At 47.1% G+C, this 12,735-nt stretch overlaps 1 protein-coding gene across 1 annotated transcript in view; it reads left to right on the plus strand.

Moving 5' to 3' along the window:
* Nucleotides 1-4,017: 4,017 nt before the first annotated feature.
* Nucleotides 4,018-12,735, plus strand: part of FGFR2 (fibroblast growth factor receptor 2) — an 87,546-nt gene continuing 78,828 nt past the window's right edge. Inside the window, exons 1-2 of the mRNA XM_080401495.1 lie at nt 4,018-4,146; nt 8,321-8,577. Of these exons, the coding sequence (XP_080257621.1) occupies nt 8,403-8,577 (175 nt within the window). The 5' untranslated portion in view covers nt 4,018-4,146; nt 8,321-8,402. The remainder of the gene's footprint in view (nt 4,147-8,320; nt 8,578-12,735) is intronic.

Here is a 12,735-nt window from a genome sequence, read left to right on the forward strand (position 1 = left end):
AGCCCCCCCTTCCCATATACATTTTACTGTGGAAGTACTTGGTAGCCCATCTGCTTCACACTTTTATGGATAACTATTGCATCTACTGGCATTAAAATAAAAAAATTCTTACCTCAGTTTTTCAGTTTAGCAGCATCTTGAAGTAATACATGGTGAGGACTAGTGATGGAAGTCTTTCAGTAGCAGTTTTTATGTTAGAGAGGGTTTGTGTTTATATGAATATGAAGGGACTTTCCCCTAAGACACTGACAGATATGCAGAGCAAATTAGCCTATCTTTGAAAAGAAAAAGATTTGCAGAAGTGGGTTCCTATGATTTGCTGCTTTAGCACCCTAAAAAACAGTTGAAAGCTGCCAGGAAAGGGAGCCATAAATACTTTGGAAACCAGGTAAATACTTTAGCTGCCAGACTTTGGGTTTAGGCGCTTAGCTTTAGAAGAACATTTTTTTTTAAAAAAAATATATCTTGGATAAGTATATAATTGTATCCAGCATGGTCAAGAAAAATTTTTGGACAGGGCAGATTGAATAACAGAGAAGAAATGTTGCTTCCCGTTGTCTGCCATGGAGAAGCTAAACTCTCAGCAATGTTACATGGCTGAATTAGGATCTAAAGGGTTTCTCCCAACAGATATCGAATACTTTAATGTGTGGGTTGTCTTTTTCTTTCATTTATTTATTTATTTATTTCTCTGTAGTATATTCCTATTTTCATCAGATAGAAATGTGACACGTTAGCAGGTCCCACACCTGGAGAATAGACCAGTACCAGAGAATTTGCTTCCCTTGGGTACCCGCGGTCTCCCTTGCCATCTGTGTGCAATGTGGCAGGAGCTGGGGCTTGTTCCTTGCTGGGCTCCGATGGAGGAGCCGCTTTCCCTGGAGCTCTGACTACACTAATATCTCCAGCATTTGAAAGAAATGTCAGAGGCTCTGTAAGGATTAGAACTGAGGAGTGCTCAGAAGCTCCATGTTATGTTTTTTTCCTAAGGTGACTTTTCTCACATTACTCGAGGGCACTGGTTGCTTCCCTCGCCTCATCTCTCCATAGGCACAAGCTCTTCGGCTTCTGCTTAACCTTCTACCTTCATTCCTAAAAGCCCTTGAGCTGGGCTCTTGCACCTGCCCAGCAGCAGTAGCCTGCAGTCAGGCACGTCTTCACCTTTCCCTGCCAGGCAAAAGCGATGCTGGGTGGGAATGAATCCATCTCCTCGCCTCCGAGTGGAGATCCAGCTGAGCCCAGCTGTGCCGTCCCTGCAGCCGGAGCCCCTTGCTTGTCCCGTGCCCCTGTTGAACATTAACTGTACCCCTGCCTGCGTGCAGGGGGGGACCAGGGTCCAGCTGACAGCAGTGACAAAGGGCTGGCAGGGCTGAAAGATTCAATTTAACTTTCTTTCTCCACCCCGGCTTCCATATGCGAGGGGGGACAGCGCTGTTCCTGCTTTTGAAACTTGCGGTGCAAAGGAGCATTGGTGTCCTCGTTTTCCTTCCTCCCTATTGATGTATCATTGCCAGGATGAAAAAGGACGTCTCAAGAGCTTTTGAAAAAATGGGTGACTACTCAAGACATTTTATAAAGGAGGAAGAATGGGAAAGAAAATAGGACTCGGTAGGGGGTAGAAGGAGCCTGAATGTGTGCCTTGTCTGTCTATTCTTTCGCTTGAAACCTGGAGCTGTTGTTCCTATTTCAGTTCAAACTGTCACCTTTAGTTCATGATGGCTTTACTGCCCTTGCTCCTGAACCTCAACAGATTGGGGCTTATTTACCTATTCACACTCTGCTGTGGAACCTCATTAATAGGCTTATTAGCCACACCATTCACGTGCAGGAGGGCTCACAGAAAAGATCCCAGCCACTTTGAGAGGAGGAGGAAAAAAACTGTAAAGAGATTATGCTCTCATTCAGCAGCCTAACTGCTATGAAAGGCTCCCTGGGCCCACTGAGATCTCTTGAAGCCTAAATATGATGACAGAATTGATCCCCCCCCCCCCCCCCCTTTAATTCCAAACATGCTTCTGCTTTTCTCAGATTGAGGAGTGGGGCTGTTGTGGGCCACTTTAGGAGAATGTGGCTCATTTAAGAGGAAAGGATGCTATTGATAGACTGCTATCTTTTCATCCTGAAAAAGAATAAATTCTGACAAGTGCTTCCAGACATTGGAAATAGGTGTTCTGATTTGTCATTTTTAGTGGAATGCTTCCTTTTCTTTCAGAGTATGCAAAGATATCGATGAATGGGGAAAGGTATTGCAGCTTCCTGTGCTGGACAATAATTTATGTGAGAATGCGTTAACAATGTTTTCAATGGGCGATGGACATGCCCGGAGCTGGGAAAATTGGATCTTGACTGTGACATCTCAGCTTCTCAATTAGAACATTCAGATGTCCGTTGCTTTAGGAATGGGGGTGGGGTGGGGTAGAAATGAAACCTATGCTTCAAATCAATTACAAATTTGTCTGCCATCCCTCATAAAGCCTGAATTACTGCTGGCGATGGTGGGAAAGTACTTTCTGGGAGGTAAGTATGGATTCTACAGAAAACTTGTTTTCAAGTTTTCAGTGGCTGGAAGTATGCAAATAGAGAGTGACGCTATGCTCTGTGACTATAGTCCTTGAAAATCCCCTTGATCGATATTGCACACAACATATAAAATGTACAGTAGGGCTATGCTTAAATAAAGTAACATTAAATTGATCAGCAGTGATTTAATTTGAGGCAACCAGCACTTATTGATTTTGTTGTCAAGCTGATTCTACAAAGCCAGCACTACACGGACTCTGTATTTAGCAGTCTTTTAGTTAATGGTATCTAAAGCAAATGTTTTATTAAGCAAGTGTCAGCTTAAGTTATACTGAATTGTGAATACCAATATGATGCAGTTGTAAATCAGTGTGTCCAGCAGATGATGTCTGGTAACTATTTGACAACCTTCCCTGCTGGGGCACCCCACACCCCCCGGTTAGAGGTGCACTGCCAGGCAAAGTCACAGGGCAGTTGGCACCAGGCTTTGCACTCAGAGGCTCCTAAACTGAGGGTGATTTTTTGAGGGGGTGTTAACCCATCACCAGCTCCCTCTGGAACCGGCCCCGGCCAGCCGTGGCTTGAGCACCCAAAAAAACCTTCTGGAGAGGTTTTTGGGGAAAGCTGTCGAGCTGGTACCGTTTCGGTGGGAAGCTTTCGGTGTTGCCCTGCATCACCCAGGCCCAGGGAGGCACCAAGCCGGGACGCTCCGCGCTCCCCAGCTTTGCTTCCTCACCCGCTGGAAAACTTCTGGCGGAGCAACCCAAGCGCAGCAGTGCGGCATCCCCCCGCTCCAGCCCTGCTCTGGCTGCGGGATGCGCTGCCCCGGGGCCGGGCGGGCTGGCCGCTCCCCCCATCCCGCCTCCTCTTGAGCATCGCTCCCCGCTGAACGGCTGCTCCCCGTGCCCCGGCCGGGGTGGCGGCTGCGCGGAGGCTGAGCGCAGCGCAGGGCGGCGGGCCGGGCCGGGCCGGGCCGGGCGGGGGAAGGGGCTCCGCGCCACCGCCGCCGCGATTGGCAGAGCCGCGCAGCGCCGTCCAGGAAACGGCTCGGGTTGCAGCGGGGGGAGTGACCAGGGGAGGGAGGAAGGGAGCCGGCGGAGTGCGCCGGGAGAGGGGAAGGGGGGAGGCAAAAAAACCCTAACCAACTCCCCCCCAACCCCAACCAAAAAAAAAAAAACCCAACACAAAACCACCACCCACCCGAGGGGGGCTGTCGGCTGACAAAGCTGCGGCGGCTCGGGGCGGGCGGCTGGATGGAGCGGAGCGGGGCCCGCGGCGCTCTGCTCGGCGATGCCCGCGCGGGGGAGGAGGCTGCTGGCGCCGGGCACGGCGGGCTCGCCCCTCTGAGGCGGTAGCCGCTGCAGCCCAGCCAGGGGACGGGACGGGACGGGACGGGACGCCGGGCCGGCTCCTGCCTCGCCTCGCCACCCCCTGCCTCCCCCAGCCGCGTCCCGCGGGGGATGCGCCCCGCTGCGCCGCTGCGGGTTTGCCAGCCGGCCCCGCCGCGGCCGCCCGCCGAGTGACCGCGGCCGCCCAGGAGTTTCCTCCCCGTCGCGGGGAGCCGCCGCGCCTCAGCCCGCCTGTTGCGGGGCGAGCGGGCCCTTCCCGCCCAGCCTCTCGCTGCAGGTAAGCCGGCACCGGGCAGGGCGGGGGGCGGCGGGGGAAGGTGCGCGGCCCCGCGGGAGCCGGGCGGCTGCGGGCTGCCGGGGAGTCCGCTGCCGCGGGGTCTCGCACCTGGTGCGGGGCGGGCTCTGCCGGTGCGGGACGCGGGGCCGGGCGGCGGCTGCGGCCGGGGGGCGGCTCGGTCCTGCTGTCAGCGGGGAGCGGGGGGCGCCCGAGCAGCGGTCCCAGCCGGTCCCCGCTCCGCAGGGCGCACGGCTGTCCGAGGGGACGGCGCGCAGCGGAGACAGCGGGACGGGCAGCGCGGTGAGAAGGGGAGGCTCGGCCCCGCGGGAGCAGCCCCCGGCCCGGGGCCGCCGGCGGGGGGAGACCGGGGCCGCCCGGAGCTCCGAGGAGCGGGCGGTGCTGCCCCGCCGTGCCCGGGCAGCGCGGCCGCCCGCCCGCAACTGCCCGGTCCGGCACGGGGGGGAGGAGAAACCCTCCACGAAATATATATTTAAATGCAAAACGGCCCCTTCAAACAGGGACCCATTATGCGTTTGGTGTGAAACGCTATCAACATTTAGAACTTCATTGTCTCCTTTGTACCAAATCCCTGTAAATCTTCCACTAGCCTTTACTCATTTTCATCTGAAAAGCCTGTTTGGGCTGAATAGACAGCAATCAGCAGCCTCTGGACTTCTCTCTCTCTCTCTCTGGAATGTCAATTAAAATGCAGATTTCCAACACCCCCCACCCCACCCCCCCCATCTCTTGGTGGCAAAAGACTTGAGAAAAATAGGATAGTCCTGGAAAGCAAATGAAAGAAGTTCAAACAATGAAAAAGTACTGAAGCTGCCAGCCGGTTCCCATTAGTCCGCCAGAATTAATGTTTAATAGCTGTGATGCTCAGATTTGCTTGGAGATTGAACTGGGATGAAGAATCTTGTCAGATATACGAGTGTGTGTATATATATTTAGAGATGCATATATATTTCTGTGTGTTTATGTGCATGTGTATATAAAGCTGTTAGCTTTAAAGCTTCGCGTACCTGGATTTTTCTGATGAAGCTACTGGGCTTTTAGGGCACTCGAGATCTCTTTGTGGAGGGAAGAGCCGTATTTCATTCAGATTTTGCTGTTCCCTGCCTAATAGAGAAAGATGCCGAAGAGTTATACAACAAGCAATGTATTGATTTGGTTAACATACTCTACAAATTGTGCTCTCCCTGGGGAGTGATAAACATCTTATAAACAACAATGGAAGTAGATTAAAAAGAACACTGAGCATTGAATTTAATTAATGCCACTGCTGAACAAGTACTACTTGTTTGTGTGTCTGAGTGTGTTTAAACTGAAGTACAGCTCCGAGGAATTTGGTTGGGCTCCCAAACCAGTCTGCTTTCCCATGCTTGTCAGTTTGGCAAAGAAATTTGGGCAGGTATGTGAGGAGGTGAAAATTGACTTGATGAGCGAGTGGCAAGGAGAGCCATCAATCATGGGAGGCTGACAACTCCTCCCCGAAGTGTAGGCTGAGAAGAGAGACAGAGTTCCCTTTCAAGGGGAAAAATAAACACTACGTGTGGCTTTCACTGAGTCTGAGACTCCAGGAGGGATTATGGTATTGTAGTCAGGAAGCCAGAATTGTGGAGGCCAAAAAGCATGCTGGGGCTGTGTTCCAAACATTGAGATAGAGGTACATAATTATCCAGCACAGGAGGTCTTTCCAGAGGCTCGTCCCCCAGCAACTGTGGCGATTCAACTATGAAAAGAATTTGGTTTCATTTCATCTTCGTTAGACTCAGCTTCTTTTGGGAAAGGGCAGTCCTTGAACCCTGGTCGCTGTCGTGGTGGTAAAAAGCAGTTTGGCTCCATGGATGGGTCCAGAGCTCTGATTTTTGCTTTGCTACGCCTTTGCAAGCCACGGGTTTGAATTTTCTGCTGCCTTGCGGATGAAGAGTCCTTCCTTCTGCTGGCAGATGTTCAGGTGCAGAAGCTGGCAAAAATCTTCAGGTGAGAAGACGCGTGGTCATGTAGCCTTGTGCTGTGCTTCAGGATTTAGGGTGAGGATAGGAACCACAAACGTGTTTGCAGCGGCATTGAATGTAGCTGAAAAATCTGAAACAGCTGAACCGTAAGTGGAATTAATGCTGTTAGTCTGGAATTTTGCTAGCATTCTGGTATGTTTTCTCTTTTCAAAATTATGATTAAATTTTGCATTTATATACATAGCCTCGAATCGGAGTTTACAGGATGGCTTATGGAAGTCAAATCAGTGTTGCACCTGGTCTGTTAATTGGCGTTTCTACCCACTTTATAGCTGGATAAATGGAGCTACAGAGCTGTGGCTGTCAGACAGCAGGTCGGGTGGTTGACCTGGGTGGTAGCGTCCAGGAGAGCTTGCTCCGGTCCCTCACCAAATCCACATCCATCCCACCGACAGAGCTCTCTTCGGTTCTACACCTGCTCTGTGCTTATTTAAAGAAGTGCTCGGCAAGCTCTTCACAAATGTTTATGCAGTGGTCTGGTGGTGTTTTCACTGGAGATTCAATAGTAGTTGCTAGCTTGCGGTCTGGGATGCTCACATTAGGCTTAATTCTCTAAAGGAGGGACAGAGCTTTGAACTGATACCAGCTGAGGGGTGAAAAAACTTGCCCTAAAGTATTGGAGATTCACCAGAAATACCGTGTATTAATTATTTTCCCCAAGTGCCTTATTTATGTCATCCAAAATCTGTTTCTACCGACTCCGGTAGTTACTGTATATAGTACCCATGATAAAAGATGCCTCAACAGCATTTTTGTCTGTAGCACTGTGATCTTGGTTTGTATGTAGGAGGTAGCAAAAATCTAATAAAATCTGAATAAACTTTTTAATGGCTGGCTTTGTAAAGGATGGGTATTTGCCCATGTTTCTGTGTAGTATATGCTGAGGTACCATACCACATCCAAATGATAGGGAATTTTGAGAAGTTTGCCTTTATCTCTACACTCCCTGCCTCTTTTTTTTTTCTCTGAAGAGTGAGGGCAGGAGGGAAAAAGAGGTTTTATGTTATTTTTCCCTTCAAGTGCTCTCTAAGCTTCGGTTGCATCTCATCACATCTAAGATGAATCATTGGCCAGATAAGAACAACTGCTGCAGTTACTTGTTTTATCCCTTTGCTGAGGTTTACCGTCTTTTATTTCTGAAGTGGAAAATCAGGTATAATTTTCTGGTTGAGCTGTAAAATCACCCTGTGAGGATGCTCTTCTGACCCTCACCTGTCATCTTAGTGTGGTGGTAGCACGGTATGCCAGTTAGTTTGGTACCGCTTTGCTTCCCTCTTCCATCAGCCCATGCCTGGATTACCAGTTAACTCAATTTAAATTAGTTTTACTGTGAATAAAGTAGACTTTCCCCCCCCCCCCCCTAAAATATATCAATAAGCATCAGAGAGAGAGAAAGAGAAGAGAAATGTTTGTGCACACGGTTTAGCGTATATGAATGGAAACTGATGCTGGGGAGGTCTCCTATGAAGCTGCAATTGGTACCATACTTGATACCGATTTTAATTACCTGTAATGCAATGTAACTAGCCAGTGTCCCTGCAAAGAGTGGAGCCCTGTACAGGACTCTCGGGCTTTAAGAGGACACTGCTCTGAGTCAGAAGGTGGTACATCCATAGTGGAGCTGGAAGTCCTGAGGTGAAATAAAAGTTTTGCAGAATATCCAAGTCTAAAGAGTATTTGTCAACTGTTCTTCTTGTGGAAAATTACTGAATTCTTGCAAATTCAGAACTGCCTAGGTGAAGGAATGAAAAACAAGGCAAACTTACATAAACCTTCAAACAATAACAATATCATTTGTCTAATTGTGGTAATTTTGTAGCATTACAGGTTATGTGCCTGCACATGTGTGTGCCTCTCGTTTTTTAAAAAACTGTATATTTTTCTGTCAGTAACATAGCTCTCTAAATATGTGCTGAGAAGTGATTTTGTAAAAACAAGGAGGACTTGGTTACGCCTCAGGTGATGATGGAAACTGCTAACAGAAAATGAAAAGTCACTCACTTTTCACATATTCTTGAAGCTGGAAAACTATTTTTCCCATCCTCCTCCTCCCTTCCCTCTCGCCTCGGCTCTGTTTGGGGCTTTCTGAAGCTGTTTTGGTTTGTGTTTTAAGATGTTTTGCTGACAGTGTTAAATCTCTCTCCTCCCCACAGCAGCAGCCGTTGTTCCAAGGGAGGAGGTATTACCCTGGCCGAAGGCACTGCTTTCTCTCCATGCTTCTCTAGAGGTGTTCAGATGGGATTAAAGTCCACATGGAGATATGGAAATGGACCAGGAATTTACTCTAAAAAGATGGTCGGCTGGGATTCGGGTTGCCTTATCTGCCTGGTGGTGGTCACCATGGCTGGACTTTCCCTGGCTCGACCTTCATTTAATTTAGTAGTTGAAGACACCACGCTGGAACCTGAAGGTAAATCACTCTAGAATCCTTAATTCCGCAAAATAAGTTAATTTTAAGTGCCTGAACATCTGAAATAGAAGTCAACATCTTTGTGCTTTGGTAAATCTAAATCAGGTAGCAGATAAGCCCTCAAGAGTTATGTTTTTTGGTTTTTCCTGCTCACGTGGGGGCTGTGTTCATGCAAGCATGCATTTATTTGATCTTATGCAAGCAAGTGGTGTCAGTGACTTCACTTGGGACTGTCATCACGTATAATCAAAGTGTATGGCTGAAAGTTTTCAGGAATGGGCCTTGAAGGAAGCCAGTCTGGTGCACTTATGTATGTGTTACACGTTGCTGTCTCAACGAACGAAATGGGTGTATTAGTCCTTGTGACCGTCTTAACCTGAGAAGTTCAGAGGGAAATAAATCCCAATAGTTTACAGTCGTGTGGCCTGAACGCTTTAAAATTTGCCAGGCATTCTGCTAAAAGTGTTGCAGCTTTATTGGTGTTAGTAATTAGAATAAATTTCCCTATTGCCGTTAATATCTGAGAACACTCAGTACGGCGTCTAGGTTGCCAATTCTGGAGGTGTAAACGTTGAGATCTGAAGAGCAAGGACTGCAATTTATTACTGTGAAAGCAAAAGCTAATTGAGACCTTTACATTGGAAGAGGTGTTTTGATAAAATCTCCTATCTTGAGCCTGCACCTGTTGGTATGTTCTTCTAGGTATAGCTGTTCCTCAAGCTTTGCAGAGTGATTTTCTTCTCTGAAGAGCTAAGGAGGGGCTGCTTTTTTATTGTCATCAGCTGACTGTATTTAAGAATGATTTTGCTGTGTTGTGTAAGGTCTTGCCTGCTCTCTGAGCACCTCGGGGGCGAAAGCGAGGCTTTCTTCATCAGGTTTTATCAGCCCTTTGCAGGACTGATTATATTTCTAATAACTCAACTGTCAGTCCGTAGAGCATTTCTGATCTGGCAAGCTTGCAGGAGAGAATTTGGCCTTCACACATTCTGCTGTTCATGACCACGGATACTGCTTTGGTTTTATTTAATAAATTTTCACGCAAAACTTACTTGTTTCTATCCACTGCCTCTAAAAATAGACGTCACCAGCTAACACATTTTTAGAATCCGTTCCAAGTACATTTTTATTGGTGGCAGGGGATGAACTATTTAGAGACGATGAGCCCTTCTCCCTAGCAAGCATTCCTGAAAAAAATTAAAAAAGTATAGCAATATTGTCATCTGTCAGCCACAGAGACTGCTGATAGCAAAGATGTGGGTTTTTTTTTCTTTTGAAGGTTTTGAGAATTAAAAAGAAAAAATGCCCAACTCTCATTGCCACTTACTGTATGATTTGTTAATTGCACATCTGGTGACTTTTTGGCTTTTCAGAGGAATGACAAAACCATGAATAATTTTGGTTTCAGAGTAGCTGTTTGTAGTGAGGTCCCCTAGTTTTAGGGTTAAATCAGAAAGAATGTGATTGCATGATTGGCGGAGGATTTTACAGGCTGAAAAGTCACATTTTTTGAATGATACCCAATAATTTTTCACCTTTTCAGGGAAAGAATAGCTTTTATGATTTTAAAATGTTTCTTCTACAGTGAATATCTAGGGAGTGGAATCTGGGTTCTGTCAGAGTAAACTGTTAAAAAGGATTTAAAACTTCTTCCCTGGACAGACATGTTACTGACATGAAAAAATTTTAGATGTGAGAACCTGAATCATTACCAGAAACTAGAAGAAAACCCCACCAAAAAATGCTTCTAAGTTAATAGTATAATAAGAGCTTTTATGCTGCGGAATACAGGGAATTGTGTGGGATTTATATCTGAGATTTGGGAAATAAAACCTCCTTTATGTACTTCATTAAACCCCTTTAAAAAAAAAAAAACCCACAAGTTTTTACACAATCACCTTCTCTGGGTTCCATCACTGCCACCCACAAGCTCTCCAAACTGAAAACAAAACAAAAAACCTTTCCAAAAATCTCTTCAAAGACAAAGCAGATTTCTTTTTTTAATTTAGTGAATGCCAAACATTTTAGCCACAGCTAATTGGGGGGGAGGGGGGTGGGGAATGGGGTGTCAGGTGTTCTGATAATGTAAATTTTCAATAGAGCTGCTGACGGTGCAGTCATTAGAGCGATGACATTTCATACCAGCTGAGAAGGTCGACAGGGCCATGACCTTTGGTGACACGTGTTGATCTGTTCCTTAGTCTTCCTTCATGGACATGCCCTAAATCTTGTCTTTTTTTTTTTTTTTTTTTTGATATTGGTGCTTTTATTGTTACTGTTTATTGTCTTGGCGACTCAGAATATTCAGCAAGCTGTATGCAGTGTTAACAGGAGTTGAGACTGTGGCTTTTTCATTCCTTCGCAATAGAGAATATGCTCTTGTCTGTTAGCTAGACATAACTTCAGGGACATTTGCAACTGTTTTCCTCAGAGTATCTGGTTAACTATGTACTTTAGTATGAGCAGTATTTATCTGGTAGGGGGATGGGCTGTATGGATACGTGCAGGACGCGTGCAAGATGCTGTCATGCATCGAGGGTACCTTTGGTTATTTGCAGTCATTCTGGTCTCTTTGGTAGCACGCTTCTCTTCGTGCTTTTACAGAACACTGGACATGTGGAGCTCTCAATCTCATCTGTGGCCATCAGATTTTACTCTGGTATATATGAAAGTAGTTACACTGAAAAATGGTACCTTGAGTCGTTGTAAATTATAATGTCGAAACTGGTCTCACGCGTGCTTGCTGGGGGCTGGATCCTCGGCATGAGTGTTACTGGTCATGGCGGTGGTATAATTGGAGGCTGTCCAGTGGTGTGAGCAGAAACAGGACCTGTGGAGTGAGTTTGGAGACTGTCAGCTCTCGAATTGTATCTTGCATCAAGTGTTTACGTATATGTCTTTTCTCCTAGGAATATGAAGACTTTCTGCTTTTAAATATTTAGAAATAAAGCCTACCCCAGTGTGTACAAAGGAGTCATTCTTTTTCTGGGTAGCCGGGCTGTGAAGGCCTTTGATGATAGCCAACATTTCAAAAGGGCTCTGACCGCACACATAGGTTGAAGGGTTACTTTGTGAACTGAATAATTAGTTTAGACATACATTTGATAAATAGCAAGCTCTCCCTTGACCTCCTCTTGCCCAAGCTGTGTGTTATCGTTCTGCTGGGTAGCTAATTTTGTCTTTTCCCCACTTGCAGTGCCTTGACGCTGTCCTTGGAGCACCCACTCGGAGCCCTGGCCTGGTGCAGTAACAATGTGTTTCAGTTCTGTTAATTTAGGTCAGATTTCAAAGGACTAATTTACGCTTTCCACAAGGGACAGCCCAATTCTGTGTCCTGTGACAAACACAGTAGTGCAAAATTGCCTTAAACGTGCGTGTGGGAGGCTCCGAGGAGCAGCAGCGAAAGAGAGAGACCCTCTTTAATGGGTGATGTGTGCTTATGATGGGCTCAGGAGTGAGTAACAAGCTGTCATTTGGGCTTTAACTCAATCACAGCTATTTGCTGGCCCTAAACAAATAGAAATAAACAAATAGAAACACATTCAGTGCAGTAGTACCCAGAACAATACCTTCCTTTTTGTAAAAATGTTGCATAATACAAAGAATATACGCTCATTTTTGGAAAAATGTTGGCAGTCCTTAAAGGTTAATGTCACCTGTGGTCACAGTGCTCCAGCACAGTCCACTTAGAGATCCTTCCTTAGCTGCTGGCAGCCTGCCTGGATCAGGATGTGGAGTCTTGTGAGGTGCTTCCCCGGCTCCCAGGGAGAGAGCAAGGGCTGCAGCATGTGGAGGAGGGGTGGTGGGGTGAATGTCCTCTGTCCTATGGGGAACAGTGTGCTCCCCTTCCTGGGGTGCCCCCATGGGTCCTCTCCATGCTGCTGGGACCCCACGCAGAGTGGTTGCAGGGCCGGTGGGGTCCTGCATGGTGGTGATCTCCAGGGGCAGAGGTGATGGAGAAGCACTGGGATGCTGCTTCCAACCTGGTAGGAAGAATAAAGCAAAAAGTTCACCCAGGCTTTCCTTGTTACATGTTTGTTGTCCGTCACCCCCACCCCCCCACCCCCCAAGAACAGTGGCTCTGATATCTGCAAGTCATGATTAACAATTTGAACCGATTAGTTGAATCGGGAGGGTTGGTTTTTCGGGGTCTTTTTGTTT

This window comes from Falco punctatus (assembly GCF_963210335.1).
Source record: "Falco punctatus genome assembly, chromosome: 9".
NCBI lineage: Eukaryota > Metazoa > Chordata > Aves > Falconiformes > Falconidae > Falco > Falco punctatus.